Source organism: Musca domestica, unplaced genomic scaffold (assembly GCF_030504385.1).
Source record: "Musca domestica strain aabys unplaced genomic scaffold, Musca_domestica.polishedcontigs.V.1.1 19, whole genome shotgun sequence".
Taxonomy (NCBI): Eukaryota; Metazoa; Arthropoda; class Insecta; order Diptera; family Muscidae; genus Musca; species Musca domestica.
Genome location: NW_026712245.1, coordinates 8,150,931 through 8,177,553, shown reverse-complemented (window position 1 = coordinate 8,177,553; position 26,623 = coordinate 8,150,931). Strand labels below are relative to the sequence as shown.

Below are 26,623 nucleotides of genomic sequence, written 5' to 3'. Positions count from 1 at the left end.
AAACAAAAATAAATAACAAAACAAAAAAGCTAAAAAATTAAAATAATAAAACGTAATAAAGTTTTACAGAGGAAACAATTTGTATTTTATAAAATCAACAGAGAAGTCTCTCTCACACACACACAGACAAACACCTACATACGCATATAAATACACTTACCGACAAATGTTTTGCAATTACGTGACTGCAAACGAACGCTTCGAACGAATGAAAGAACAACAACGAAAACACTGAGGGTGACAACAAATAAAAAGAACAAATTGCCAACTCTCGTCGTACACAAACAAAAGTTTACAATTTCCACAGAAAAGCTGAATACAAATTAAAAAACAACAACAAACTCGGCAAAAACGCAACCAACCAAGTGCAGAAATTATGAGTTCAAGTCAAAAGTTTGACAGCATATTTTAATGTTCTTTCGTTCGTTCATTCGTTCGTCTCGTATTTGTTTGTCTCGGGGCCTACCAACAGTCATAAGCTTGTTCGCCTGCACACACACGAGCGTTTCTTTCCCCCTAAGCCATTAAGTTCAACACTGAATATCAATAAAAAGTTGCCATTGCCAAAAAGATTTAATGTAATTAATTTTATTTGCATAACACAAATAAAATCGTCATTAAATTAATCCTGAAGCGAAGATGGCAGAACAGCCAGGCACAGCGACGGAACATATGTTTCATCTCTTTTTTGGCTGTAGGTAAGCTTAAGATATTCTGCTTTCGTTTTTTTTTTTCTTCTTTTTCGCCGAATAAAATTAAATCTCAAAGCAAAGCTTTTAATACTTTGACAAAGACAAATAAAAAAGTTTTAAGTTGTTTTGTCTGTTAATGTGATATTTCTTTTGGCAACATTGCACATTTGAAACTTTTTTTCGAAAGAAATAATGATAATTCTGAAATACTTGAGTGTGAGGTGAGGAAATATGGGGGGGTGGCTTTCAGAAATCTTATAAAATTCCTCAGCTTTTCCATGGATAGAAGACATTTCAGAGGCTTTTTTTTGTGGTTAGAAGATCTTCAAAGCTTCTCTGGGTAAAATTCCTCCTACTGGTATTCTATCGATTACAAATCTCTTGCAGGTCTTCCATTGAAAGAGATATAAGAGGTCTTCTATTGATGGATCTTTTAAGGATGGAAAACCTCTTCTAGACCTCATCTTTGGATAGAAGACCTGTCACAAGTCTTCTATGGTCATATGACCTATTACAGATCCTTTATGGGATGCATGATCTCTCACAAGTTTTCTTTGGATAGAATACCTTTCACAGATCTTCAATAGGTGGAGGAGCTCTCACAGGTCTGCAATGCAGACCTATGGTTAGACCTGTCTCAGGACTTCTATGCCCAGAATGACTTTCATAGGCCTTTTTCGTAGAAAAGGCCTCTCACAGGTCTTTTATGAACGGAAGACGTCTTACAGGTCTTCCATTGATAGAAGAACTTTCACTGATCTTCTAATGGTGGAAGACTTCTCAAAAGTCTTGTTTTGGATAAAAGACCCCTCTCAGAACTTTTATGGCAAAAGACCTCCCCCAGGTCTTCGGTGAATAGAAAATCTTCTACATTTCTTCTGTGGACAAAAAAAGTTTCGCAGGTTTTCTGTTGATGAAAGTCCTCTCAAAGGAAGTACCGCTTAGATATCTGTTATAGACAGAAAAAGTCTCACAGGTCATCTATGAATAGGGGACCCATCACAGGATCTCTTTAATTAAGAGAGCACTCACAGGATCCCTCACAGGTCTTCTGTGGACAGAATCAGTCTCGCATGTCTTCCATGGACGAGAGACCTCTCAAAGCTTTTCTATAGATGAAAGACCTAATAAAGATCTCTATAAGCGTCACAGTTCTTCTGAGCAGAAAGACCTCTCACAGATCCTCTAGAAATAGGAACCCCTCACAGGTCCTCTACCAATAGAGAGCGGAGTCACAGGTCTTCTGTGGACGAGATACCTCACAAAGGTCTTCTACGGATGAAAGACCTCTTTCCCAATTTCTATAAATGGAAGAAGTCTCAGTCTCTTTGAATAGGAGACCTCTCACAGGTCTTCTCCGATTAGAAGACCTTACACAGATTCTCTAAATGACCTCTCGCAGGAATTCTTTGGACAGAAGCAGTCTCGCATGTTTTCTGTGGGCGACAGACCTCTTACAGATCTTCTATAGACGGAAAAAGTTTAACAGGTCTTCTATAGCCGGAAGAAGTATAACAGGTCTTCTTTGAAGAAGAGATTTCTCACAGGTTTTCTATGATGGGAGACCTCTTACAGGTCTTCTATGAATAGGAGACCTCCCGAAGGTCCTCTGTGAATAGGAATAGAACATCTCTCATAGGCCCTCTTCGAGTTGATGGCGCCTTACAGTTCTTCTATGGACAGAAGCAGTCTCTTATGTCTTCTGTGGACGAGAGACCCACAAGGGTCTTCTACGCATAAATGACATCTCACAGGTTCTATATGAACATGAAACCTCTTACAGGTCCTCTATGAATAGGAGGCTTTCATAGGTCCTTTACAGATGAAAGACCGCTTACAGGCCTTCTATAGAAGAAAGAAGTTTCACAGGTCTTTTATACCCGGAAGAAGTATAACAGGTCTTATTTGAAGAAAATACCTCTCACAGGTTCTCTAAGAATGGGAGACCTCTCACAGGTCCTCTATGGATAAGAGACTTCTCACAGGTCCTTTCTGAACAGGAGACCTCTCACAGATCCTCTACGAATAGATGTCCCCTCACAGCTATTCTATGGACAAAAGCGGTGGAAGCCCTCTTACAGATCTTCTATAGACGGAAAAAGTCTCACAGGTCTTCTATGAAGAAAATATCTCACAGGGCCTCTATGAATAGAATACGTTTCATTTGCGTATTATCAGGTCTTTTTATTGAGTCTGACGTGGATATAAAACTTATTGCTGGTCCTCCATACATCATGTTAAAATATAACATTTATTAAGGGCTTTGAGTGATAAAATCCGGGTGGCAGAACTTTAGTAAACGGACTTCCCATACATTGAATAACTTGTATAGGTCTTATTTATTTTTAAGACCTTTTACATTGTACCCCTTTACATCTTAATAGCGACTCCTCTAAACACCGTCTTCTTAAGAAAGTTTTAGAACTCTTCCATAAACGTCTGACCTTTTACTTGGAATATTATCTGAATATAGAAAAAATCTTATTTTCTTCCTTATATACTTATTGCCCACATTCAATAATTCAAATTGAAAATGACGTGCAAACATTCATAAGTATATCATCTGCAATATTACATTTACTTGCCCCGCCTCGTCTTCTTCATCTCCTCTGCGATTCATTAGAATCTTAGCTAAACAAATAAACTTACTCCACACAGAAGATATTCTTATGTCACAAGAATGATAACTTGAAACAGGTGATAGCACAAACAATGTGAACAGCAGGAACAACAGATGGAGGCTAGCATCTCCTGTGTTGTTCTCCTCCAACATTTACCCAATGATGACGACGATGACGACAATATGGCAAACGACAACGACACAGCACTACTACCAATATTAGAAACCATAATCATTAAATATGATTAGACACCGTTACACCTAGCACAGAGGCTATGCCACAGGGTATCTGTCGGTGTGTCTGTCCGTTTGTCTCTCTGTTTTGCTAGGTGTGCAGTGTTGCTAAACCAACAAACATGGATTCCTGCAACATCAACAACACATGTTTATGCATTCACCTAAAGGAACAATATGAACAATGTCGACTAAACGCTGCATGCATTTATGCAGAAGTTTAAGGCTACTACACTGGCAATCAAAAGTTAAGGTACACTTTTTACAAAATTAGAACAGGTTGTTTTACCAGCCCTCCAAGCATAGTTATCTTAATATTATTTTTTAAGTAGTAAGTTCGACGGCTCCGAAAACGAGAACTTTACCCTCAATAAACAATTATTTGAAAGAAAAAATGGTATCCCTTGTGATATCTAAATACCAACTTTGAGAAAAAATTGGCAGGTACCATCATTTACCAGATATGTATAAATTCAGGGTGAAATGAAAAAACTGCAAACATCTTCAGACTGCTGTCATTTCTAAGCCACTCGTCCGACAGCTGTTACAATTATTCCAGTGAAAGCTCATTATATTGTTTACAAGCACACAAAAGCATTTTGGTGAGAATTTTCCAGAAAAAAGTTATACGTGATGGAATTCAAGCGTGATAGTCTGATTTCTTTACATTTGGCTGGGAAACCACAAGTGGCTATCGTTAGAGCACTCCAGCATTTAAATGTGAATAAATCTTTTGTGTCTCGTATCATCACTCGTTACCGTGATACTGGTAGCGTAGCCGGACGTCAAGGAAGTGGAGGGAAGAAAATAGCAACATCAGCAGAAATGGTTCGAAAAGTAAAGAAGCGACTTGACCAAAATAGTAGCTCGTGAGCTGGACATATCGCAATATTCCATTCGGAAAATATTGAAAAATGAGCTCGGGGTAAAGTCATTGAGATTCCAAAAAGTGCAAGAACTTACACCGCATTTGAAAGAACATAGACTCAAAAGAGTTGCTTTGCTTGGCCGAAAGTGGTGAGCTCCCGAATTTGGAGGTTTTCCGATGAGAAAACATTCGTTTTCTAGCAGTTTGTAAGCAACCAAAATGATCGTGTTTACTTGCCAAAGAGGTCAGCTGAAAATGTGTACCTTCGGTTGGACACCAGAACTCAAGCGCCGGCCATGGTGATGGTGTGGACCGCCAAAACAGACGATGGTCGCTATCCGCTCATATAAGGTGACAGTGGCATCGGCATGAATGCCGAATATTATTGCGAAAATATTCTGGGGTGGGTATAAAAGCTATGGGCATGCAAACATTTTGGCCGCAGACCTTGGACATTCCAATAGGACTTAGCACCATCGTACTCAGCACGCGCCGCCCAAGAATGGTAACAAATGAGGTTTTTCGCTTCATTTCCAGCGCACAATGGCCACCAAAATCTGCGAATACCAATCCGTTGTGTCTGGAGTATTTTGGAAAGCAAGGTTGACACTAAAAAAATACCAAAGTGTAAATCACCTCAAGCAATCTCTTCGCCGGGAATGGGCCAAAAGGCCGCAGAACAACATTCGGACAGCGTGTGACGATTTAATTGGACGTTTGAAGGCCATAACTCGTGTCAAAAGTGACCAATTCGAACAAATCTAAACTTATTCCAAAATTTGATGCTATTTCCGATAGGTTTATTTCTTTTATTCAATAAAATAAAAGAAAGAAATTTAAAAGTTATGGCGTTTGACTTTGTTGTAGTTTTTTTTTTATCTCACCCTTACAAGCCTTTTAACGGTTGGACCAAAAGAGGAGGAAGCTGCAGTTTTTTACACACATTACCCACCGATTTTTTTTTATTTCCCAAAAATTACATGAAAATTGATATTGAAAATAGAACAGTGTTTGGCTTGCTTGTTTGGGATACCATAGTATTTTGTTGTTGCAAAATCGTCAGGCAAAATCCCATTATTGTTGTTTTTATAAAAACAACGTTTGTTTATGAGTGGAAAACGATGGTAATGTTTACCAGGGGGTAAGGCAGGGAATATCTAGGTTTGAAAATATTTAATTCTATTTTTTATTTGTTGTATTCGTCAAAATATCGCCGGTGACAAAATTGTCAGCCCCCTATTGCATGAGAAACGGACTCATCAAAGCACTGAAGCCTTAAAAGATATGGATTCTTAAAGGACTTGACGGAGTACGAGGAACCCAAAAGTTGTAAACTCCAGCACCTGTCTCATTCTTTGTATTTGTAAAATATTTGATAAAAAACATTTAAAAAGTATCAGTCGGTGTTACCGACAGATGTATACCCGATCGATTATTTAAATACATGTTTTGCTTTCTGTTATGATTATTCGAAAATTTGACCCTCAATGGAATGAAATATATGACTGATAAAAGTATCCCGTTTTGTGGGCTTGAATGTATGTTCTGAGAAATTACGGTCGATTGCATAGTACCCTACACTACTAGATCTCAACAGTAACAGAAAACGTATATTCAGGGAGTAATATAGGACAATTTCGAGTTCCAAAGGTCAACCTGGGTCTTGTATACAGGATGAGAACACCAGAACACCATAATTTTTACATTTTTTATTCTTAAATTTAATTGAATGAAAGAAAAAAATGTCGGAAATAGCATCAAATTTTAGAATAAGTTAAGATTTGTTCGAATTGGTCACCCTTTGCAAGAAAACAGTAACAAGCTGCCCGAATGCTCCACTGCGGTACTTTGGCTGAGATGTAGTAATTCATTTTCGAGAATGATAAACTTTTTATTGAATGTCGGAACATGTATTCCTCAAATCTTTTGAGTTTATTATCGCATATCGTTGATTTTCTTCGTACATATACAAAAATCTCTAAGATTTTGAGTAATATGAAGTCAAGCCTATGGGGGAAAACGTTAGGGATTTATAAATAATTCCAAGTCTCTTGCACCACATTTTAACTGCATCGTTCCAGAACCTTTACATATTTGCTAAACTAAAAACTCCTTAAATGTTCAACATTTTTTTTCTAATGTTTTCAAAATCAAACCCATTTCAATGTATGCAACACCCATTGTCGGTGTAGGGTAAACTTACTTCAGTTATTAAACAAGTAAAGGAAGTCCTAAAGTCGGACAGGGCCGACTTTATGATACCCTACACCACTTTGCTAATTTAGTAGAGCTCCACATAACAATTAAAAGTTTTTATGGGAGAATTCAACTTGGTGCACAATAAAAGGTAAATTGGACGAAGTTATTTATGGGAGCTATATCCAAATTTGAACCGATCTCGATCTCGATCTCGAAAATTTAGCAAAGGTATTTCTGAGCTGTATTTGATATATTTCCCTGAATATCGTTGTTACAGAGTGCATATTACGTCTGCGGAGGACAAAAATAACAGGTCGGATGAACAATATATATGGGAGCTATAGCTATATCTGAACCGATTTCGATCAAATTTGGCATCCTTATTTTCAGGCCTAATTTGGTTGTATGTACAAAATTCCATACTATTCGGGCTGATATTACACGTTTGGTGCACAATAAAAGGCAAATCGGACGAAGATATGTATGGGAGCTATATCTAAATTTTGACCTATTATTTCCAATTTCAATAGGGTTCGTCCTTGGGCCAAACAAATGATGATCTTAATCGGATAATAAATGCGACCTGCATTTTGTTCTCAAGAATACATGGACAGACGGACTGATATGCATAAATCGACTCAGAAAGTGATTCTATGGAGATCCTCAAGACTAACTATGGGTCTATCTCTCTTTCTTCTCCATGTTACAAACAAATGCACAAAGACATAATACCCTGACCACCTTGTGGTGTAGGGTATACAAACTCACAGTACAACTCCTATAAATCAAATAAGCATTTTCAGGACACATGCATCATCATACATGTGCATAGAAAGAGATGCACAAATCTTTATAGAAATACGAATACAGACATGGAATACTTTGCCCATATTTATATCATCATTATTTCTAGGGGATTTTCTTGTTGCACAAAGGTGAAGATAATATATATTTGGAGATTTTTCAAATTTCACTTTAAAACACAAACACACACACCCACCAATTTCAACATGATATAGACAATGATGATTATGATTACGACTAGATTTCCAAGTACTCACAGAATTGAAATGTGCATGTGTGTGTGTGTTTGTGTATATTCACTTACATATGTGTAATTGCATATTGAATTTCATTAGTTATATTTAGTAAAATTTTTCTCAGCATCACAAGTTTCAACACTTTCCACTGGAGCATAACTAACATATGGCCATTACAACACATGCACAGACTGAAACTAACAGCTTTTGTATTACCCAACTACATTTCTAGATAATATTTGAATGTTCTCTCACACACACACATGTAGATAACATCCGTTTGGGCTTTGAAGTTGGGATGTGAATCAAACTCTGACAACTTCTTCTTCTGACTGGCATTAGCCATATCTGGTTGTCTATTTGAATTTATTGGCAAGTTTTCAGTAAACTAAGCTGATTTAGTTTGTGTAATTACCTAAAGTCAGGGCATTACTACTGGATTTTGATTGTTTCAACTTTTGAAAGGAAAGTTTATTTGGAAAAGAGCAGAAAATAATAATCAGAAGTGGATGGGGAAGAACAGGATGAGATTTGTTGTAAAATTTCAAATAAATTAAATATTATTGAAATCTCTAATTTTGTTAGATTGTTATGATATTACTGCGTCGTTTAATCCGAAAATTTGGTATTTGACATGTGATTAGCCAGGAGAGTAATTAGTTATTTTGTGGAAAAGGCAAGGATTTCAAATCTGACAGTTATAAGTTTTGTTGAAGTTTATTTCGGGCAGGTTATTAAGAATCGAAAGGGAATGTATGAGGTTAGGCAATAGGACACAGGATTGCCTAAGGGAATTGGTTTTGTTATGTATAAAATATAAGCAGAAGAAAAAATGGATTGTATAGGTCATGGAGTATCTTTTGTTAGCTGAAGTCACAAATTAAAGCAAATTTTCAAGCAGTTTTATTCTAGTGGTCTTATTTAACAAACAATTCCAATATTCGCCAATTTTAAATCCAAGAGAGAATTATAAGGAAGTAACAAAATTCCTCAGGACTGTAAGTCTTTTGACATGTCAGCTCTAGACTCTTATTGACGACGTGTATATGTAAGAACATAAAGGAATGTGTCATTTTTGTATTCCAAGAAAAATTCAATTTTTGGAAGATTTTTGATCTGATATTTAATAAAAATGAAGATATGACATTACAAATAAATTTTTTGACTGATAATTACCACCAGAATTATGGTTAGAGGACCTTAATTATACCCTCAGCTATATGGCTAGAGAGGGTATATATAATTTGATACGGTCAAAAAGTAACTAGTCGTCATAACGGTTTTAGACCCTACGTCTCTTTGGACCAAATCCGTTTCATGATATTTGGAGTCGATCTAGTTGTGTCCGTCCGCCTGCCTCTCTGGCTGGCTGGTGTTCACGACATCTCTGGAAGGGAGTATCCGATTTTGGTACACTTATATCGAGTACGGAGATGGGCAATATCTGTCCACTCCTTCTGGTATCTCCCCCACAAAATGTCGAAAATTTCAAAATGATATATTTTCTGTACAGAAAGAGTAACGATAATCCCATTTTGCACCAACTTTGCAAATCCTACTATTTACGTCAGGTCTAGGTAAGGTGCGAAAATGGACAATATCGGTCCACTCTATAAAGACCTCCCCCACAAAAGATCAATTTTTTTAATAATTATAACTCTTATAAAATGTGACGTAAGAATCCGATTGTCTTCAAATTTCAGGAATCCAAATATTTTTATTAACCCAAGGTCTGCTCTTTCTAGTACCTCCAACACAAAAGGTCGAGATTTTCAAAAAATATATTTTCTCCACAGAAAAGGGAGCAATAATCCGATGTTGCTCCAACTTTGCAAATCCTAATATTTTCCTCAGTTCTCTGTCAGGTGCAAAAATGGATAATATCGGTCCACTTCATCACGTACTTCCTCCACAAAGGTTAAATATTTTGAATAATTACAGGTCTTATAAAATGCGATGTAAGAGCCCAATTATCTTCAAATTTCACGCATCCCAATATTCTTATAAACTCAAGATCTTGCGTTAAGATGGAATGTATCGGTCCACTCCTTCTGGTACCTCCCCGTCAAAATTGTGACCATCCATAATAAAACGCGAAATTATCATCCGATTCCATTTAGACTTGGCACAACTGAATATTTCCATCAACACAGGATCTCTTATACAGGTGGTAGCGATCGGACCGTTCCTTCTGGTACCTCCCCAACATAGGGTAAAAATTTTGAAAATCCATGAAGGTCATGAAACGCGAAATAAGCACCAGGTACTCTTTACATTTCACACTATTTCTACTAACACAAGACCATGAAGCTCATAAAAAGCGAAATTAACATCCGATTCCATTACAGACTTTGTATATCTCAATATTTCCGTCAACACAAGATCTATTATAAAGATGATAGAGATCGGACCATTTATTTTGCTACCTGCCCCACATAGGGTTTAAGATTTTGAATAACGAAACGATCAGAAAAATTCGAAATAAGCATCCAACTCTCTTCAAATTTCACACATACAAACATTTTTGCTTATACAGATCTGTTGTACCTCACCCACAAAGGGTCACAATTTTCAATACTTTTATCTGTCATAACTTTTCGAAACAATTCAGCGATTCTTTACAACTTGCTATATCTAAATATTTCTCTTAACCAAAAACCTGTGATGAATGTGGAATTTGTGACTTCGCATAAAATTGGATAAAAATGTTTGATTTTCCTGTAAATTTGCAATGCCAATATTTTTATATGTATTAGATCAATCATGAAAATGGAATATTTCGGTCGACTATATCTGGTACCTCACGCACTTGTTTACATTTTCTAAAAATTATCACATGTATCATGTAAAGTGAGAGAAGCTACCAACCTATTACCAAGTTACCCCATATTCATGTCGTTTGTATTTAGGTCCAATACGAAATAGGCAATATTGGCCCATTCCCCCAGAACCCACTCAATAGAGGGTCAACAATTCGAATAATCATAACAGAAGTCTAAATATATTTAAATAATCGAACAATTGCTGAGGGTTGATACTTTTTAACTTGTTTTATATAATAATGATAATATAATGGTATTGTTAGGGGGAGAAACTTTAAATAAAACCGCTCGATGTCGTTTCTTTGAATGTTCTAAGGGAACTAACTTTATTTTTTATCATATCTTTAAACTATCACTAAAACTACAAATACCAATACACTTATTTATTAGAGTACATAACAAATACTTCAACAGCCATTAGGATGCATGCTGTACCTAGACACTCTACCTTAAAGTAAATTCCCACAATGCAGTCATAAATGCTAGGGGTAATAAATGCACCCCACGTACACACAGCATGGCGGGTAATAAAACCTTTTATCCTTAAGACAACTAGTTGGGCGAGACATTTCCTTATCATCAATACAATATTTATGACTGACCCAAACAGACTACACATGTAACAAAATCATTTAAGTATTCTAGGAAGAAGACAACCGTGGCTGTTTTCTGGTGTACGTTCAGCCTATCTACAAAACTGTACATGCTCCCGGCCTTGGAAGATTGTAATTTTCCAACAACCTATAAATAAGAGATTGTATCTTGTAAATATGCAATGCAGTACTTGACCAATTATTTTAGTTGTCAATATATTAATTTTACACAATTCAAAGCAACATAACATGGAGAGCAACTACATCATATTAAAAAATATACCCATGACAATGAAAGTTTTAATATGAAAATGACTTTATCAAATTCTTAAGTTCTAACATTTATTTTAATTTTAGCGATCTTCTTTATTCCTTATCTTACAACCGTTACTATACATTATCATTTTTGGAAGATTGATTATTTGACTAATATATGTTAATAGTATCTGTTACACTTTAGTTCCCGATATATATTTCTTTTAATTATTCAGAATAATATACAGATATAAACATAACTATCTTCTAATTACATTCATCAAACTTTTATATACAACTACCCTATCTAATTTGAGGAAGGGCGATAGACACCGGCAGGTAACGGCTGGATAGATGATACAACCTTCGGATAACCAAGTACAGCGCAATAATGATACCCGCGATGAAAAGGCACGTTGTAAAGTTGAGACTGTAGTGCATTAGGTGATGCGTATCGAGATGAACAGGAAAACCCAGAAACCGTTTAACTTGCGGAATGTCAGGTAATTTGTAGACTTCGATTTTATTCTTCAAAGATAGATGGGTGAGAGATGGCAGGGATGCGGAAATGTTGAATTGCGGAAAAACGTAGTTGACTTCACTGCGGTAATTCTCGTGCGCCCACAACTTCATCTCTTCAGTCTCTAACGTACAACCCGGCTGCATTCTTAGTAATCCTTGATTTCGAATTCTAGTATTTTGTCGCTTACCACCACATTTGACTTCTGTGACGGTACCGCTCGTAACTGAGAATACCCACATATTGGGTGTTCGAAGTTGCTTCCAGAAGTTGTGAAACTTTGTAATGGCGAAGTCACAACTCTCAGGCATTTGGTTCGGTTTTAAAAACAACCTAACTTCACATTCAGTGGCTTCTCTTGTATTATAGATGGGATGCAATTGCTGGCATATGATCATTCTGTCCATTTTTTGACATCTGGCAAAGTCGTCTTCTGTGAGGGCGTAAAATGTTGTTTTCTTTTCATCTATCAATAGGTAATTGCTGTGAGCCTTTAACTGAACAGACAACCCGTCCTGTACGACTGGATAGGACTGTATTGCATAAGCGGTAAATTGATCAGTGTTTATCAGAGGAAGGCGGATATTGAACAACATATATTCTTCAGTTGTTCTGGTCGACACATCAGCAATTTTTGCTAGCTCGATCGGAGACTCGGTTGGCAGGTGTAATCTTCTTCCAATAGATGATTTTATGACCTGGATCTGCTGCTTGAAGACCTTCACGGGAAGAATTTCATGAAGAAAGCTACCCCGAACATTAACCATTGCCTCAATAAGATCTCTTTGTACGATCTCCACATCTTGGATAGCACACAACGCTTCCGTCGCCTTCATAGCCACGCTCTCTCTCTCCTGTTGATCTCGTCGATTTTTTTACTCAGCTCTCCAAGAGATTCATCTAAATTTGCAATGTTTGTAAACACGGCCTGATTCTGCTCCTTTATTATTCTGGTCGTAATGTCCTGGAGAGATGTCTGATTGTCTAACAACTCTACCAAGGATTTTTGGTTATCTTCGACCATTGTAATTCTCTTGACCAGATCATCAGCATGCTCTTCGTCCATCAAGCCAAATAGCGAGCGAAATATGCTACCAACAAACGGCACCGCCGACCTTCTAATTCTTTGAACTGGAGCTGACGACATTATAACGTCATGTTGATTCCTCATGCGGTCATGGGCTTCTTGCAACCGCTGAATGCACTTTAACTGCTTCATTTCGGGTATTCTCATCACATCCTCGTTGAATTTTTTTACTGCTTCGTCTAACGCCTTTATCCCAGACGTATACTCAGTCATTTTCACGTGCGCCACAATATTCCAAGATGATTTAGTCAGGCCGACAGCAACAACTTCCTCAAAAAACACGCCAGCCCTATCTTCAAAATTAGTTACCTCTACTTGACTCTTAACTGGGTTACATATTGTTAGCATAAATAAAATATATAAGAATAGATCTTTTGCTTTGAATTTTCTACCCTTATCTTTAATTGATGTGGCCGATTCGACCGAGCCACCATTATTTTTCATTACGGGAATTGTTTTGACTGCTCCCGCTTTATCATGATCAATATCATTATCGTCGATAGGAAAAGGACAAACATTGTGGACCGATCTTTTCGTTTCTCCATTGCTTGTCCTTACGTCTATCATACGGCACAATCCATCCGAACCCATTATAGTTCGGATGACCCTGCCGCGCCTCCAGGAAAGGGGTGGAAGGTTATCTTCCTTTAATAGAACCAGGGTTCCAGGTTTTATATTTTCCCACTTGTCAGCCCACTTATACCTTCTTTGGAGCTCGCATAAGTATTCACCGGACCACCTCTTCCAAAACTCCTCTGTTCTAGCCTGCACGTCTTTCCAATGTCCCCGCATCCCTTGATAGCTTCTATTCGAATCTGCGTCAATGAACGTTGAAAGGTCTTCTCCTATCAGGAAATGGGCCGGCGTCAAAACATTGAAATCATTTGGGTCGTCTGACAATGGTATTAACGGACGAGAATTCAAAATGGACTCTATCTGTGCCATGAGCGTGCACATTTCTTCAAATGTCATGGTTCCAACTGCTACTCTATGTAAATACCTTTTTACCGACTTGACGCAGCTTTCCCACAGACCTCCTACATGCGGAGATCTAGCCGGAATATTAACCCACTCAATATCCCTTGATGTGCAAAACCTGTCAATATCTTTCGTAAGGTTGCTACTCTTAAACAACTTATACACTTCATGCAAACTGTTTGCAGCCCCAACAAAATTTGTTCCGTTGTCTGAATAAATTTTTAGTGGACAACCTCTTCTGGCGACAAACCTTTTCAATGCCCCAATGAACGCTGCCGCTGTCAAATCGGATACTACCTCTAAGTGGACAGCTTTTGTAGCAAAGCACACGAACACACATACATATCCTTTGTCCGTTCGCTTCCCTCTAATTTTGTGATGTATCGTCAGTGGTCCTAAAAAGTCGATCCCTGTGTTTAAAAAGGGTCGGGTTCTAATAACTCGATCCTCAGGCAAATTACCCATCAATTGATGTAAATTCCTAGGCTCTGCCCTAAAACATCTGTAGCATTTGCTCACCACTTTTTTAGCCAACTGCTTACCACGTAGAAGCCAAAACTGTTGCCTAAATATGGCTAGTAACCCTTGAGGTCCGATATGAAGCTTCTCCTGATGTAATTCTTCCATCATTAATTCCACTATCTTATTTTTGTATGGCAGCAATATGGGGTGTTTGGCTTCAAAAGACAAATTGCTATTTCGTAGTCTTCCACCTACCCTTAAAATTCCTGCTTCATCCACAAATGGACACAATGTCCTTATCTTTGAAGATTTGGCTATTTTATCTTCTTTATTTAAGCAAGATATTTCGTGGGAAAAGCAAGTCCTTCTGAATATCCTTCAATATTAATTGAAGCGCCTCTTTTCTATATACCACATACGACTTCGCGGAACCCTTTCTTGTTGTGTTGATAAACTTCAACACCCAGGCCATCACATTTCTTAAAAACGAAAATTTATTTCGGTGATTTACCATTTCCCACACAGGTGTTTTTTTTAACCCCACGTTAACTTTAGCCGCCTTTTTAATTTCCGGTATATCTATTAAAGGTTCCGGTTCCCTCGCCATGAGTGAGTTTTCCCTTAAGAAGTCTGGGCCTTCAAACCAAAGTGAATTTCCAATTATTTCTTTTGGAAATACGCCACTCGATAATAAGTCTGCAGGATTCTTTTCCGACGATACATGTCTCCAATTTTCTACCATACTTTTGGTTTGAATTTCATTCACTCTATTGGAGACAAATATCTGCAGCCTACCTGGATCAAGCTTAATCCAGCTTAGAACTATTGCTGAATCGGTGCAATAGTAAACTCCGTCAACTTCCATTCTTAAGGCTTCCTTAACCTTTGTCATTAGGTCTACCAGTAATACTGAAGCACATAGTTCCAATCTTGGTAGCGTAACTATTTTTATTGGTGCTACCCTCGACTTGGAAGCTACCAACCGCACCGAAATTTTCCCTTCTCTGTCTATAGATCTCAAATAGACCACAGCACCATATGCTCTCATAGAAGCATCAGAAAACCCTACCAGTTCTACTCTTTCTGGATCCTGGCAGATTATGTGGCGCTTAACCTTTACTTTCTCGAGTTCTAGTAACTCCTTCCGAATTTTCGTCCAGGTGGTACATATAATCTGTGGAACTTCATCATCCCAATCTATTTTCTGCTTCCACAAATCTTGAAGCAAAATCTTCGCAGTCACTATGACTGGACCAACGAGCCCTAAAGGATCAAATAACTTCGCGATCTCACCCAATATGGATCGTTTCGAAATTCTTGTATCCTCTGTGGCCTTGTACTTGAGAGAAAATACATCACTTTCTGGAGACCATCTGACTCCTAGTGTCTTCAACGATGGTTCTCCATTTTCAATATCGAGTATCTCTTCGATATTATTTTTTTCTACTCCTTCTAAAATTGCATCATTATTTGCACCCCATTTTCTTAGTGGCATGCCAAACTCATCCAATATTCTTGCGATATTTTTTCTCATTTGTATGACATGATGAAGACTATCTCCACCAGTCATGAGATCATCCATGTAGAAATCACTTCTTATCACCAGTGACTCTAAAGGATGTGACCTTTCCTTTATATCTGCTATTCTTTGCAGACATTTTACCGCTAAATATGGAGCAGATGCAGTTCCGTAGGTAACTGTATTTAATGAATATGTTTTAATTTCATGATTCGCATTAAACCTCCAGTATATTAATTGGAATTTCTTGTCTGTATCTGCAACCCATATTTGCCGATACATTTTTTCTATATCGGCAGAAAACACATACTTGTGCTTCCTAAATCTGAGCAGAATACTAAACAGCTCGTCTTGTATTCTTGGCCCAGTATGGAGCACGCCATTTAACGAAGACCCTTTTGACGACTTACACGATGCGTCAAACACTACCCTCAATTTTGTTGTTGAGCTCTCTGGTCTGAGGACGCAATGATGAGGTAAATAATAACCACCTTCTACATCACGTAGATTCCTCACCAGGCTCATGTGTCCCAACTCTAAATACTGTCTAAGGAATTCATGGTATTGCATCTTAAGCTCACTATTTTTATTCAGCTTCCTCTCCAATGCCATGAACCTTCTCCTTGCCACTATTTTTGAATCGCCTAACATGTCTGTGCCTTGCTTGAATGGCAGTCGAACTTCAAATTTGCCATCTGGAGTTCTTTTGACGCCATTATCAAACAATTCCTCACATCTTTTTTCTTCTGATGTAAGTTTTACCATTTTGGGGATCTCCTCAATCTCCCAAAACTTTCGCAATTCCTCGTCGCATGACGTCTGAATTGTTGCTACGACCTTAATATCCTTGGTAGATGTGTCGATAACCGCCGGACCACTAACTAACCATCCTAATTTTGTATTTTTTAGGATACTAGTCCCAGATTTAATCTTACCATCCACCAGTACGTCATAAAATATTTCTGCCCCCAACAACATATCTATTCCATTTGGTATGTTGTAATTGGGGTCTGCTAGAGTCATTCCCTGCGGAAAGTTCTCTTCCACAACTTTAGTTTCTGGCACGTTTGACAATATGGTTGGTATTACCAACACTTCTATATTGATATTATATTTTGAAGTTCTTGACTTCATTTGTATATCTACCTTTTCTTGGCATAGGCATTTATTCCTGGATAAACCTTCAATTTCAATTTGAGATCTAGTTCCAGTTAATCCTAATTTGTCTTTTAACGTTTCCGTTATCAGACAGACTTGAGAGCCACTGTCTAATAATGCTCTACAAGTTCTCCATTTATTTTCTTTGTCCTTTATCAAGACAGTAGCCGTTGCTAACAATACGCATGTATTCTCCTTATGCCTATTGTTAACGACCGCACTTTTAGAGCAAACTTTCTCCTTATGTAACAAGGAGTTGTGTTCGCCTTGACAACTTCTACAATTTATAGAACTAGTGCATATTTTTTTGTAATGCCCACTAGCTAGGCATCGAGAACAAATGTTGTTTTCTACAACAATGTTCCACTTTTTATCCACGGGAAGGACGCGAAATTTGGAACATTTGTTTAGCACATGCGCCACTGGGCACCCAAGAGGACATTTTTCCTTTGGTCCGTATTGCCCTTTCGTCTTTCTGTCAAAACGCCCCTCTTTCACATTTTGTGAAAGCGTTTTTGACATATCCCCCCCTATATATGTTGAGTCTACGGATTTTTGCTTACCGTAATACCCAGTGAATTGTTGACTCGCTTCTAATGAGTACTGCATTTGTTTCAGAAACTTCATTAGATCGTCAACTTTTGGAAGCTGTTTCTGTGCTCCTACAGACTGCTCAAACTGGATTCTTAATTGTTCATCCAGTTTTCTCTGCAGTAAATAGCACACGAATCCTTGATACATTTCTTCTGCATCAAGTCGTGTTGCTTCTAACGCCTGTAAACTTTCCCCCACCATGTCTACAAATTTTTTCACACTGTGTGAATTGTATGACACGTAAGGAGCATCTATGATGGATCTGAAATATATCGAAGTAGTAGCTCTTTTGTTAGAGTAATGATCCTTCAATATATTCCATGCCGTTTCAAAATATTCTTCTGTAGCGGGCAATTTAGATATTTTTCTACGTGCCTCGCCACTTACTTTCGCCTTTAACATACACATTTTTTGTGTTTTCGTTATTGGCTGATCGAGTACAAGCTGCTCGAATAATTCCCTGAACGATTCCCATTCTTCCATTTTTCCATTAAATACCGGAATTTCAAGAATTTTAGAATTAGAATTTATTTCTTTTTCCGGCGATGCTTTTTTTTCTGCATCGTTTTCTTTATTCTCCATGCCCTTACTCGAATTTGACGGCATTAGAGATAAACGCTTCGTATCAGAATTAGCAGGAAGAGCACTTGCGCCAGGAAATTGGTTCAACGTTAATGTGGAACCTCTTAAATTCCTAAATTCTTCTAACTTCCCACTAATTTCCCGATATTGTATCGCAAATTTTTCAATCACATCCTTTACTTGAGTAACGAACGAACTTGTAAAGTAATCGTTCTTACTCAATACATGGGATGGTGATTGGAGTCCCTTGTCATTTGCCTCAAACTCGGCACTAAATTCCAAGAAAGATTTACAAATTTCGTCCACTCGCTGTCCTACACTTTCTCCCCATATAGTTTTTTTTAACAAAACCTGCAACTCATTATACAATAGTGTCAAGTCACGGCCTAAAACTTGTTGTCTGTCTATTGTCTTTAAACTCTCCATTTTTTCAGCGAGTGAACTAAGCTTTCTTGGATCGCTTCCTAACAATAATAAGACAATTAACAAACAAAAATTGGACTTACCGACTTTAATCTGCTACTTTTTTTTGTGTTTATTATTATTTTTTTGTTTATTATTATTTTTTTTGTTTATTATTATTTTTTTTATTATTTTTTTTTTTTATTATTATTATTTTTTTTTCGACTACTGCACTGCACTTTTTTTTCGATAATTTTTAACTTCACTACTGCACTGCACTTTTTTTTTACTATTTCCGGCGCGTGTTTAAATCTAGGGGTCACCAATTTGTTAGGGGGAGAAACTTTAAATAAAACCGCTCGATGTCGTTTCTTTGAATGTTCTAAGGGAACTAACTTTATTTTTTATCATATCTTTAAACTATCACTAAAACTACAAATACCAATACACTTATTTATTAGAGTACATAACAAATACTTCAACAGCCATTAGGATGCATGCTGTACCTAGACACTCTACCTTAAAGTAAATTCCCACAATGCAGTCATAAATGCTAGGGGTAATAAATGCACCCCACGTACACACAGCATGGCGGGTAATAAAACCTTTTATCCTTAAGACAACTAGTTGGGCGAGACATTTCCTTATCATCAATACAATATTTATGACTGACCCAAACAGACTACACATGTAACAAAATCATTTAAGTATTCTAGGAAGAAGACAACCGTGGCTGTTTTCTGGTGTACGTTCAGCCTATCTACAAAACTGTACAGGTATAATAAAAAAAAAAAAAAAAATATAAGCTAAAATCCTTTTTAAAATACCCGAAAAAAGAACTAAACTAAAATACATAATTCTGTTGTTAAAACATACGCAAACAACCATTTCCTCTATGAAATATCAAATTTGGTATTTAAATTATTATCTTTTTATGGAGACTCTCACCACAACCACTGCTGCTACCACATTGTGTTTAGCCCAGCCAATTGCCGCTTCTATTCCAATGCGGTAGTCACGAAAAAACATAAACCTTCCTCTCCCCCAAAAATTATTGATGTGAACATTTTTCTGGCTATTTAACATAATCATTCAATTAAAGTTTGGACCCACTTAAATAACACTTCGAATAGATATGGCCGAATAAGTGACATGCCTGATTTTAGAAATAAGCCCCTTCGATGTCCTGGCTTAAATTGTGTATTTATATTTGAGTGTGTGTGTATGTATGCATAAATAATTTTATGATTGAATTGATGTTATTTGGGCCATAAAAATTCAACAACCAGTCGATGTTGCTAAACCGGCTATTTGAAGCTAACCGAACATAAAAGCACCCACTTGATATGCTCATATAGAGAGAGCGGCAGGCGAAGGCGAACCCCCTCTGAGTGTATGTGCGTGCATGTGAAATACAACAATAACTAACTATTGCCAGTATTATGATTATTATTAGAGATTTTCTCATATTTTTTAACATAAATTCCCCATAAAAAACTTTCAACCTCCAAACTACCAGCACTCACAATCGCCAGCTCGTTCCTAACACACAAACACCCATTCACACACATACCCGCACCAATAAAGGCAACTAGTTTGCCATCCAATTCAATGGAAATTGATTAAACACAAATATAAACCTCCATGCCACCATATATGTGTGTACCTCTTTTATGTCTGTATTGTGATCGGATATAAAATTGTGTAAAAGTGCACATGTATGTATGCGTGTGTGTGTGCTGTATTGACTGTTGTAACCGATGTTTTTGATATCACAAACAAACACCACGTTAAGTTTTATTAAATAAAAGTTTCAAACAGTTTTGGAAAATATTTGTAAATGGCTTTGCAACACATCAACAACAGCAACAAAAAATCAAGGCAAATAGAAAGTGTATGGTTTGCATTTCCCGGCAGAATATATAGCTTTTTTATGCTTTTAAAATACGATAATATTGGAAATATATTTATGTTCATGAAATTTTAATCGTAACATATATCTCCCTCCAGTTTACAGATGTTAGCACAATGTTGGACGAAAATGTGGGGGTGAAATAAATTAGAACATGTTATGGGGTTATTCTGAAAGTTTCGGGGTTCGGGGGTTTTTAGCATGTTTTAAATTGCAGTTTTATAAAGAGGAAAAATAGCTTATTTAAAAATGCTTATAACTCCTTAAATATTGACATTTCGGGGTTTTTAGCATGTTTTAAATTGCAGTTCTATAAAGAGGAAATATAGCTTATTTTAAAATGCTCATAACTCCTTAAATATTGACATTTCGGGGTTTTTTGCATGTTTTAAATTGCAGTTTCTTAAAGAGGAAAAATAGCTTATTTTAAAATGCTCATAACTCCTTAAATATTGACATTTCGGGGTTTTTAGCATGTTTTAAATTGCAGTTTCTTAAAGAGGAAAAATAGGTTATTTTAAAATGCTCATAACTCCTTAAATATTGACATTTCGGGGTTTTTAGCATGTTTTAAATTGCAGTTTTATAAAGAGGAAAAATAGCTTATTTTAAAATGCTCATAACTCCTTAAATATTGACATTTCGGGGTTTTTAGCATGTTTTAAATTGCAGTTTTATAAAGAGGAAAAGTAGGTTATTTTAAAATGCTCATAACTCCTTAAATATTGACATTTCGGGGTTTTAGCATGTTTAAATTGCAGTTTTATAAAGAGGAAAAATAGGTTATTTTAAAATGCTCATAACTCCTTAAATATTGACATTTCGGGGGTTTTAGCATGTTTTAAATTGCAGTTTTATAAAGAGGAAAAATAGGTTATTTTAAAATGCTCATAACTCCTTAAATATTGACATTTCGGGGTTTTTAGCATGTTTTAAATTGCAGTTTTATAAAGAGGAAAAATAGGTTATTTTAAAATGCTCATAACTCATTAAATATTGACATTTCGGGGTTTTTAGCATGTTTTAAATTGCAGTTTCTTAAAGAGGAAAAATAGTTAATTTTGAAATGCTCATAACTCCTTAAATATTGACATTTCGGGGTTTTTAGCATGTTTTAAATTGCGGTTTCTTAAAGAGGAAAAATAGGTTATTTTAAAATGCTCATAACTCCTTAAATATTGACATTTCGGGGTTTTTAGCATGTTTTAAATTGCAGTTTCTTAAAGAGGAAAAATAGCTTATTTTAAAATGCTCATAACTGCTTAAATATTGATATTTCGGGGTTTTTAGCATGTTTTAAATTGCAGTTTCTTAAAGAGGAAAAATAGCTTATTTTGAAATGCTCATAACTCCTTAAGTATTGACATTTCGGGGTTTTTAGCATGTTTTAAATTGCAGTTTCTTAAAGAGGAAAAATAGCTTATTTTAAAATGCTCATAACTCCTTAAATATTGACATTTCGGGGTTTTTAGCATGTTTTAAATTGCAGTTTCTTAAAGAGGAAAAATAGCTTATTTTAAAATGCTCATAACTCCTTAAATATTGACATTTCGGGGTTTTTAGCATGTTTTAAATTGCAGTTTCTTAAAGAGGAAAAATAGCTTATTTTAAAATGCTCATAACTGCTTAAATATTGATATTTCGGGGTTTTTAGCATGTTTTAAATTGCAGTTTCTTAAAGAGGAAAAATAGCTTATTTTGAAATGCTCATAACTCCTTAAATATTGACATTTCGGGGTTTTAAGCATGTTTTAAATTGCAGTTTCTTAAAGAGGAAAAATAGGTTATTTTAAAATGCTCATAACTCCTTAAATATTGACATTTCGGGGTTTTTAGCATGTTTTAAATTGCAGTTTTATAAAGAGGAAAAATAGGTTATTTTAAAATGCTCATAACTCCTTAAATATTGACATTTCGGGGTTTTTAGCATGTTTTAAATTGCAGTTTTATAAAGAGGAAAAATAGCTTATTTTGAAATGCTCATAACTCCTTAAATATTGACATTTCGGGGTTTTAAGCATGTTTTAAATTGCAGTTTCTTAAAGAGGAAAAATAGCTTATTTTAAAATGCTCATAACTCCTTAAATATTGACATTTCGGGGTTTTTAGCATGTTTTAAATTGCAGTTTCTTAACGAGGAAAAATAGCTTATTTTAAAATGCTCATAACTCCTTAAATATTGAAATTTCGGGGTTTTTTCGGATATTAATGGTGACAAGATTTTTGACCCTTCACAAATTGCAAACCGGTTCTGTGTTTTTTGGTCTACTTTGTCTGAAGATAGTAACTTCCCTGATGTATTTCAATACCATAAGAAAGAATATTCTCAAAATCCCAGATTTCTAGTTTCGAACAAATATGCCAGCTCTCTAGAAAATGACATAACTCTATTTGAATTTAAATGTTCTCTCAATCAACTTAAAGGCACAACTCCAGGTTTTGATAGAATTAACTATCAAATGATTAAGAACCTCGGTAATAAATCAAAAGAACGTCTTGTCTTGCTATATAATAACATTCTGAACACCTATATTCCTCACATATACAAAAGCAGCCTCGTAATACCAATTCCAAAGCCCAATTCTGATAAAACGTCAGTTTTGGCATATAGGCCTATATCTCTTAATACCTGTTGTTCCAAACTACTCGATAAAATCATTGCTAAAAGATTATGGTGGTTTGTAACTGTTAACAAACTTCTTAGTTCTTTTCAATTTGGATTTAAAAAGGATAAGTCAATTGCTGACCCATTAATCTTCTTAGACTACCACATAAACAACTCTCTTAAATGTAAAAAACACATTTCCCTCATATCTCTCGATTTTTCAAAAGCATTCGACAAGATTGGCGTTCATGCTATTCTCAGCCAACTTGAAGAATGGGGCGTAGGTCCAAAAATATACAATTATGTTAGGAACTATATGCATAATAGAAAGATAACAGTTAAAGTTAACTCTTATCTTTCAGACACACAATCCCTTTATAATGGAATCCCCCAAGGTTCGCCACTATCTGTAGTTTTATTTTTAATTTCCTACAACAAACTTGCAAAAATATTAGAGTCTCAGAGTGAGATCAAATTTGTATCCTATGCTGATGATTTCATAATAATTAGAAACTTGTCTAAGCAGAAAATTTCGACAATCAATGTTGGCCATGTATTTTCAGAAATAGATTACTGGTGTAAATTTTCAGGTGCTCAACTATCACTAGAAAAATGTAAACATTTACACATATGCCATAAGCGAAACTGTCGTCCAGAACTTATAAATAATAATCACTCTATACCCCCAGTAGAAACTTTGAAAATTCTTGGCATTACTTTCAATAAAAAATACCTCTGGAATTCTCATATTAATAGTTTATGCCTCTCTCTCCAAAATAAACTTAACATAATAAAATGTTTATCCAACAGAAAATTTCAATGCAACACATTTACATTGATCTCTGTTATTAATTCCATCATTGTATCTAAAATCAATTATGGTATTTTCCTATACGGTTATACAACAAAATCAAATTTAAATAAAATTAAAACCATTTTTAATTCCGCTGTAAGAACTGCTCTAGGAGCGCATCGAACAACTAGAATAACTAATATGTTATGGGAAGCAAATCTTAATACTATCGAAAGTTACAGAGACCTTTCCACAGCAAAACTCTTCAAAGCTATACTACTAAATGACAATTCTCCTGTAATTAATCTTTTTAACAAAAGTGTGAAAAACAAAAGATTCTTTAACATGAATTCATCGCTAAAACGCATAAAAAGTTTTTGCGATATATACAACTTACCATACAACCGCAAAACACCATTATGTAATAAATCTTTTTGTCAGTATTACCCATACCCCATAGATTTTTCTCTTTGTAAGTATAACAAAGAAAATACAAACATCGAAATTTATTCCAATGAATTTTACAATATACAAGAAAAATATAGAGAATATAAATTTATATACACCGATGGATCAAAATCACAAAGAGGCATCAGCTACAGTGTTGTAAAAGAAGATACAATCATAAAACATTCGATTTTGCCAGAATATTCGTCCGTTTTTACCGCAGAAATAATAGCCATTTATGAGGCAATTAATTATACCAAATATTTAAAAGGTAAATTTGTCATTGTATCTGACTCTTTGTCAGCATTAGATTGTATTGCTAATCCCAATAATAACAACATCTATGCATCGCTGATAAGGGACATTATCAACTATGAAAAACATTTACTAGTCTGGGTTCCGGGACACTCCAACATAAAAGGTAATGAGTTCGCAGATTTAGTTGCAAAGGAAGCTTTCAATTTTCCACTTACTACTACTGATAATTTAAATTTACAAGATATCAAGAATTTTGTTAAAACACAGTTTTACTGTGAAAGAAATTCTCTATGGAACAATTGCTCTGACTGGTATAAATCCATAAGCAATAACAAAACAAATATCAAAACATATATTCACAATAATAAACTACTGTCAAGACGTGACCAAATAAAAATCATTCGCCTAAGGTTAGGACATTCTAGCGCAACGCATGACCATATCATTAACAAAGACATACAAAAGGAATGCACTTTCTGCAAATCTACCACATTTGATATGAATCACCTACTGTCAAATTGTCAACATGTCAAACAATATATAAAATCACTTTTCCCCAATATTAATTTAATTGATACATTAAAAAACCTTGATACCACAAAACTTGTGGAAGTAATAAACTTTTTAAAAAGAAGCAACCTTTATAATTACATTTAAAATAAATTAGTAATCATTCAGTATACTCAATTCTTATATTATATAAAACAAACTGCCATACATCGCTATTTATAAACTTGTTTGAATTTTATTCTATAGAAACTATTATATTTGTATATACTACTTTTAGCTTAAAGCCTCAGCAGCTAGAGCTACTACAATTTATTATATTTGTAATCTAACTTATAAATATAATTATTAATAAATAAATAAATTGACATTTCGGGGTTTTTAGCATGTTTTAAATTGCAGTTTTATAAAGAGGAAAAATAGGTTATTTTAAAATGCTCACAACTCCTTAAATATTGACATTTCGGGGTTTTTAGCATGTTTTAAATTGCAGTTTCTTAAAGAGGAAAAATAGGTTATTTTAAAATGCTCATAACTCCTTAAATATTGACATTTCGGGGTTTTTAGCATGTTTTAAATTGCAGTTTCTTAAAGAGGAAAAATAGCTTATTTTAAAATGCTCATAACTCCTTAAATATTGACATTTCGGGGTTTTTAGCATGTTTTAAATAGCAGTTTCTTAAGGAGGAAAAATAGCTTATTTTAAAATGCTCATAACTCCTTTAATACTGATATTTCGGGGTTTTTAGCATGTTTTAAATAGCAGTTTCTTAAGGAGGAAAAATAGCTTATTTTAAAATGCTCATAACTCCTTAAATATTGACATTTCGGGGTTTTTAGCATGTTTTAAATTGCAGTTTCTTAAAGAGGCAAAATAGCTTATTTTAAAATGCTCATAACTCCTTAAATATTGACATTTCGGGGTTTTTAGCATGTTTTAAATTGCAGTTTCTTAAAGAGGCAAAATAGCTTATACTAAAGTGCTCATAACTCCTTAAATATTGACATTTCGGGGTTTTTAGCATGTTTTAAATAGCAGTTTCTTAAGGAGGAAAAATAGCTTATTTTAAAATGCTCATAACTCCTTTAATACTGATATTTCGGGGATTTTAGCATGTTTTAAATTGCAGTTTCTTAAAGAGGAAAAATAGCTTATTTTAAAATGCTCATAACTCCTTAAATATTGACATTTCGGGGTTTTTAGCATGTTTTAAATTGCAGTTTCTTAAAGAGGCAAAATAGCTTATACTAAAGTGCTCATAACTCCTTAAATATTGACATTTCGGGGTTTTTAGCATGTTTTAAATAGCAGTTCCTTAAGGAGGAAAAATAGCTTATTTTAAAATGCTCATAACTCCTTTAATACTGATATTTCGGGGATTTTAGCATGTTTTAAATTGCAGTTTCTTAAAGAGGAAAAATAGCTTATTTTAAAATGCTCATAACTCCTTAAATATTGACATTTCGGGGTTTTTA

The 26,623-nt window shown here is 35.3% G+C and overlaps 1 protein-coding gene across 1 annotated transcript in view; it reads left to right on the top strand.

The window, feature by feature from the left end:
* The window catches only part of LOC131802040 (uncharacterized), a 154,822-nt gene extending 129,473 nt beyond the window's left edge, over positions 1-25,349 (top strand). The window contains exon 2 of the mRNA XM_059121385.1: positions 24,481-25,349. Within this exon, the coding sequence (XP_058977368.1) occupies positions 24,481-25,297 (817 nt within the window). The 3' untranslated portion in view covers positions 25,298-25,349. The remainder of the gene's footprint in view (positions 1-24,480) is intronic.
* The last annotated feature ends 1,274 nt before the right edge of the window (positions 25,350-26,623 follow it).